At 40.8% G+C, this 6841-nt stretch overlaps 1 protein-coding gene across 1 annotated transcript; it reads left to right on the top strand.

Annotated features, from left to right (window-relative positions):
• Positions 1 to 2596: 2596 nt before the first annotated feature.
• Positions 2597 to 4569, top strand: LOC308529512 (ATP synthase subunit beta, mitochondrial-like; the record flags this gene model as incomplete). The annotated part of the gene is given in 3 exon segments (XM_081105641.1): positions 2597 to 3013; positions 3017 to 3524; positions 3527 to 4569. Coding segments are annotated over 3 exon segments (1581 nt in total). The 3' UTR covers positions 4183 to 4569.
• Between the last annotated feature and the right edge of the window lie 2272 nt (positions 4570 to 6841).

Here is a 6841-nt window from a genome sequence, read left to right as displayed (position 1 = left end):
TAACTAAGGAACAGCCAGATGGAGGAGATGCATAGGGCAAGGTATGTGGGAAGGGGTGGAGTTCTATGCCCTCTCCCAGTGCACGAGTTTCCCTGAAGCACTATGTATTCACCTTGCAGGAAGCTCTATGAACCCCATCATATTGTTTTTTTGGAGACTTCAATACATAGACATTATTGATTAAATCACTGGCCATTGGGGATTGATTCAACATTAAGCCCTTCTCTTCTCCCCAGAGTTCAAGGGATGGGACTAAAATGTCCAAACCTTTAACACACGGTCCAGTTCTCCAGCAAGGAGCTCCTCTCCTCAGGTGTTTTCCAAAATCCTTTCTCAACAGAGGAAATTCCATGAGTTTAGGGTGCTATGATCCAAGAATTGTGGATGAAGACTAAATATCTTATAAATCACAACATCACACTATTGTTTCTGGAAATTTTTGAATAGAATTAAGGAGGAAATATCACAGTGAATGGAATATTGTAAGGGTTGTTATTGTTTCTAGAAATTTTATTGCTGTTGACACAGATGAATACACACATCCCATGCATATGTATGTTCCACAGCCTGATGTAAAATGTACTTCTTGAAAATCAATTTCTGCTATTTCTTTCCAGCAATCTCAGTGCACCAACTATCTTCAAAAGGGAATTCCAGAAAAAGAGTTACATACTGTCTTTCCCTTTGCTCCCTGAGCCAGATATTTTGAAACCTGAGTTTGTCTTTTTCATGCTGTAAGTTGTCCAATGCTCCAAAAATAACCATTCAATATCACCATCCTTACATTTTCCATCCCTTTAAATTATAACAGTAAATTCCCAAGCACCCTAAATAAACCACAAGCAACATGAAGATTGTTAGCTTCCCATTTTCAGATACAATAAGGATGTTTCATGGCCCTTTATTCCAATAAAATCTAGTAACAAATCCAAGTGTTTCATATTTCCTATGCCCCATACTCCCCAGGTTCTTTCTGCCTTAGTTTTTTTTTTCTCATGTCAGGATATGAGTTTCTCAGCAGCCTAGAGCAAACAAAACAATCATCCTTCTGTAAGGATAGAGCCTGAAAGCTGTGGAGAAATAGAATCAGGATTTTATGTTCTTTCTCTTAAGATACAAGTTTAATATTTAAGATTCAGTACTTAAAAATTTCAAATTTTTCAAAGTGATTTAAAAGAGCAGTTTCTCAAATTAGCATTAGCCATTCCAGTGCCAAATGAGGTTAGGCAAGGAGATCATAAAATGTAAAATCAAAATCAGTGAACATTTCCCTCTGGAAATCCTAGCAACAAATTTCACCCAGGCCTTAGCAAGTTGAGACTAAAAGATACTCTCTGAAACACCAAGCATTTGGGATATATATAGTATATATTATATATAATATAATAGAGGCACGGTGCATAAAATTCGTGCATGGGGGAGATGTCCTCAGCCCGGCCTGCACCCTCTCCAATCTGGGACCCCTCGGGGGATGTCCCACTGCTGGATTAGGCCTGATCGCTGTGGGATCAGGCCTAAGCCAGCAGTCAGACAAACCTCTCACAATCTGGGACTGCTGGCTCCTAACTGCTTCTGCCTGCCAACTTGATCACCCCCTAACTGCTCCCCTGCCCACCTGATCACCCCCAACTGCCCTCCCCTGCAGGCCTAGTTGCCCCCAGCTGCTCTACCCTGCCCACCTGTTAACCCCCAACTGCCCTCACCTGCCAGCCTGATCACCCATACTCCCCTCCCCTTCCAGCTATCTTGTGGCAACCATCTTGTAATGGCCAGTTTGTGGCAGCCATTTTGTGATGACGTTGTACGACAGTGTCACACAATGGCATCACGTGAGAATGTGACACCACCTAGGCTTTTATTATATAGGATAGTCTATTGTATGCCTCTATCATAGCATTAGCTATGTTATAAAGAAATCTTATGTTTACATCTTAGTAATCCTTATCCTATCTAATAAAAGAGTAATATGCAAATTAACCGTCACTCTGTGACATAGTGGCTGGGGCAGGATGTTGGCAGTGTCACCCTGGCAACGTGAGCCCAGCAGGCAAGTGCACCAGTGCAAGCAGGCAAGCGGGGCCGCTGGCAGCACCCAGCAGGGCCTGCTTGCCCATCACCGTGGTGTGGAGCAGGCAGGCCCTGTAGAGAGCAGAGAACCATGGGGAGCAGGCCCAAGCCAACAGTAGGACATCCCCTGAGGGCTCCCAAATTGGAGAGGGTGCAGGTCGGGCTGAGGGACAACCCCCCCCCCCCAATGCACAAATTTCGTGCACCGGGCCTCTAGTTAGACTATAAGCTCTTGGGCATGGATTCATAACTTATTCAGCTTTCTCTAACAGAACACCAAGCACATAGTAGGTGCTCTGTACTATTGTATATTTCATTTGCTGTATAGTGTTCTTACTCTTAGGTAATCTATTTGCTATATTTATATATTTGAACTAAATATTTCTTCCAGATATCATTATAACCACATGCCTAGACCAGGTGGACTTCAATTAACAAATGAGTTAAGATTCTGATGCCCAAAGACAAACCAAATAAGAACACTCCTATAAAATGCTCAATGAGGTTCAATCTCCACCCGGACTCCACCATGTTGGGTCTTGTGGGTCGTGTGGCCGCAGTCTCGGCCTCCTGGGCCTTGCGAAGACTCAGCCCTTCAGCGCCGTTACCCTATTCCCAGCTCTTACTGCAGGCCACCCTGGCAGTGCTTCAGCCTCCCAGAGACTATGCCGCCCAAACGTCTCCGGCGCCTAAGCCAGGCGCTGCCACCGGGCGGATCATGGCCATCATCGGTGCGGTGGTGGACATCCAGTTCTACGAGGGACTGCTGCCCATCCTAAATTCCCTGGAAATACAAGGCAGGGAGACCAGGCTGGTGTTGGAGGTGACCCAGCATCTGGGTGAGAGCACTGTAAGGACCATTGCCATGGATGGTACAGAAGGCTTGGTTAGAGGCCAGAAAGTCCTGGATTCTGGTGCACCAATCAGAATTCCCGTTGGTCCTTCTTAGACCTTGGGCAGAATTATGAATGTCATTGGAGAACCTATTGATGAGAGAGGCCCCATCAAAACCAAACAATTTGCTGCTATTCATGCTGAGGCTTCTGAGTTCATTGAGACGAGTGTTGAGCAGGAAATTTTGGTTACTGGTATCAAGGTTGTGGATCTCCTGGCTCCCTATGCCAAGGGTGGCAAAATTGGGTTCTTTGGTGGTGTAGGAGTTGGCAAGACTGTACTGATCATAGAGTTAATCAACAACGTTGCCAAAGCCCATGGTGGTTATTCTGTGTTTGCTGGTGTTGGTGAGAGAACACGAGAGGGCAATGACTTATACCGTGAAATGATTGAGTCTGGTGTTATCAACTTAAAAGATGCTACCTCCAAGGTAGCACTGGTGTACGGTCAAATGAATGAACCACCTGGTGCTTGTGCCCGGGTAGCTCTGACTGGACTAACTGTGGCTGAATACTTCAGAGACCAAGAAGGTCAAGATGTACTGCTATTTATTGATAACATCTTTACTTCACCCAGGCTGGCTCAGAGGTGTCTGCTTTATTGAGAAGAATCCCTTCTGCTGTAGGCTACCAGCCTACCCCGGCTACTGATATGGGTACCATGCAGGAAAGAATCACCACTACCAAGAAGGGATCTATCACTTCTGTACAGGCTATCTCTACGTGCCTGCAGATGACTGCCCCTGCCCCTGCCACTGCCTTTGCCCATTTGGATGCTACCACAGTGTTGTCCCGTGCTATTGATGAACTGGGCATCTACCCAGCTGTGGATCCTCTAGACTCCACCTCTCGCATCATGGATCCCAACATTGTTGGCAATGAGCATTATGATGTTACCCGTGGGGTGCAAAAGATCCTACAGGACTACAAATCCATCCAGGATATCATTGCCATTCTGGGTATGGATGAACTTTCTGAGGAAGACAAGTTGACTGTGTCTTGTGCACAGAAAATACAGCGTTTCTTGTCTCAGCCATTCCACATTGCTGAGGTCTTTACAGGTCAGATGGGGAAGTTGGTACCCCTGAAGGAGATCATCAAAGGATTCCAACAGATTTTGGCAGGTGAATATGACCATCTCCCAGAACAGGCCTTCTATATGGTGGGACCCATTGAAGAAGCTGTGGAAAAAGCTGCTAAGCTGGCCGAAGAGCATTCTTGAGAGGATCCCAGCACTCTCCCTCCAAGCTGTCTCTCTCCTTGACCCTAATCCCAAAAGTTCAGTTTTCTCTGTTAAGGCACATGAGAGCCTTGATTGAAGACATTGTGTTCTGCCTGAAGAGTAAGGTTTCCAATCTCTCCAAAAAAAAAAAAAAAATGCTCAATGAAACATTCCTGATACCCATTAGAGTGATTTATACAAGTATAATACTACAACTAATCATATCATATTCCCAAGTTCTTGAGTCTGTGATCTGAAAAGCAGCACATCACAGTTAATGGGAGGCAGTAAATGTGAAGTTTAGGTTCTAAGTCCATCATGTCTCAGTTCCAGGCCTTCCAACAAATAACAACTTGCCCTTCTTCCAGGGTTCTCATTTATGAAATCAAAGATAATTAACGTCTATCTTATGTATATAATAAAATAATATTTTAAGCATGTAGCACATTATCTCTCACAAGCTGAGCAATTAATCACTCACAGTTTCAATTATTAGTAGTGGTATTATTACTGTTGCTAATACTATAGTATTATTATTGCAAAAGAAAGAGGAGGAGGAGAAAAATGCACATATTATATTTTAAAGTAGGATAAGCAGGTGTTTTTTTAAAAAAAATAGTCCATGCCTAACAACTCTACAGAAGTATTCCATTGGCATTGTATTTGAAAAATTCATGGGAATCAACATACATTGATATGAGAAAAATTATTGGTATAAGAAAACTTACTGGTACAAGTAACTCTTTTTAGATTCAGCAGTAGCTCATTTACTGTTGATAGAAGTTTTTTTTCTTAAAGAACTCATAATTATATTTGTCTAATTAAGAAAAGCCTTTTCAAAAGTCTAAAAACATTTCCAAAAGTGAAGTTGTGGGGCATTTGTTTCTATATTACCACCATGGTTAAAGGGAGTACAGCAGTTTTGGCAACAAAAAGTGAGACCTGCAGTCTCTTCAAAAGACCAAAAATAATGAGAAGTTTCACATATATGATAAGATTATTCCCTCTACTCATAATCTTGAAATTGGTAATCCTACATTTATTTTAAAATTTAAGGATAAAACAATGATATTTTAAGTCAGGTAATAAAATGGGGACTTAAATAATTTTAGAAGAAATTAAATAGCATATTGATTTAAACAGATAGTCCACAAAAGATATGCGAATGGATACGGAGCTCATGGAAAGATGTTTAACATCACACCCAGCTGATGTGGGTCAGTGGTTGAGCATCCACCTATGAACTAGGAGGTCATGGTTTGATTCCCAGTCAGGGCACATGCCCAGGTTGCGGGCTCATTCCCCAGTACGGGAAGTGCAGGAGGAAGCCAATTGATTATTCTCTCTCAAAGCTAATGTTTCTCTCTCTCCCTTCCTCTCTGAAATCAATAAAAATGTATTTTTTAAAAAAGATGTTCAACATCATTAATAATTAAATAAATACAAATTAAAACTATAAGATATTACTATACACACAACAGAACTTATAAAATAAAATAAAAAAGACTGACAAAACCCAATGTTGGTGAGGATGTGGAGTAACCAGAATTTTGCTGGTGGGAATGTATAATGATTTAAGCACTTGAAACAAGGCCTAGGAATTTCTTACAAACATGAGGGTATACCTACTCTGTGGGTCAGCAATTTCAATCCCAGATATTTTAAAAGTATTTTAAAAGTTTTATGTTTAGAAAAGAAAACAAACAGAAATGCTTATAATAACTTTATTATTTATGATATACAAAAATAGAAATGTTCAAATGTCCATCGATATGAGAAAGAATGAACAAATTGTATATAGCCATACAGTGAAATGCTAGTAAAAGAAATGGCTCTTGCTTAGTCTTGCTTATAGACATGCTAATCATTAGAAGAATTCTGCTGGCAGCTTGAGTTTTACAAAAACATTCCTTCCCATTTTCCTTTCCTTGACATAAAAGAAGCCTGAACTCAGCACTATCTTAAAGTGGATTTGAGACACCACTAGGACTCCCATCTTCTTGGTTGGCACCTTCTCAATCAATAAATCTTCCCTTATTTCACATGCTGACATTTTGAGTTTTGGCCTTTTGAAGCATTGGCCACATCAACTTTGAACCTGTAACAATTATGGAAAAGTAGGCTCAAGTTGGCACAACTGGGAAAAGCAGAGGGAAACAAGAAGGAAGGAAATGTAAGAGTACTAATTTCCTCTTCTTGTTTGGAAGAGTCAAGAGTTACTATCACAATTCTGTGGCTCAGAAAATACGAATTTAAGTATAATTGAAAGTTTTAATTTTACTCAATAAGAGAATTATACTTTAAGATGACTAATAAAAGTTCGAGAAAGGGTGAGGAGAAAAAATGTTGGGAGAGTAAATTAGCTTCCTTTCTTATCAATAGTAGGAAGTCTATCACTACTGCTTAATTTGACAATCAAGAAGTAACATATAACTATTATTTAGAGTTACAGAGACAACCACTGACAAGAGCTTACAGCAGAATGTCAAAAGTTCTACTTCTGAGGAAGGGAGAGGAGGTGAGAGAAAGTAAAGATTCTAAAGATACTTTAGATTTTAATTTTGGAAAGATTAATTTTTCCCAAGCATATGCATTACTTTTCAAGTAAAGCAACAACAATAAAGACAACTTAAGAAAGCACTAAATGTAGTTATGGGAT

Source organism: Myotis nattereri (assembly GCF_964212035.1).
Source record: "Myotis nattereri genome assembly, chromosome: 1".
Lineage (NCBI taxonomy): Eukaryota > Metazoa > Chordata > Mammalia > Chiroptera > Vespertilionidae > Myotis > Myotis nattereri.
Note: the sequence above shows the minus strand (reverse complement) of the source record. Positions and strands in the feature narration are given on the sequence as shown.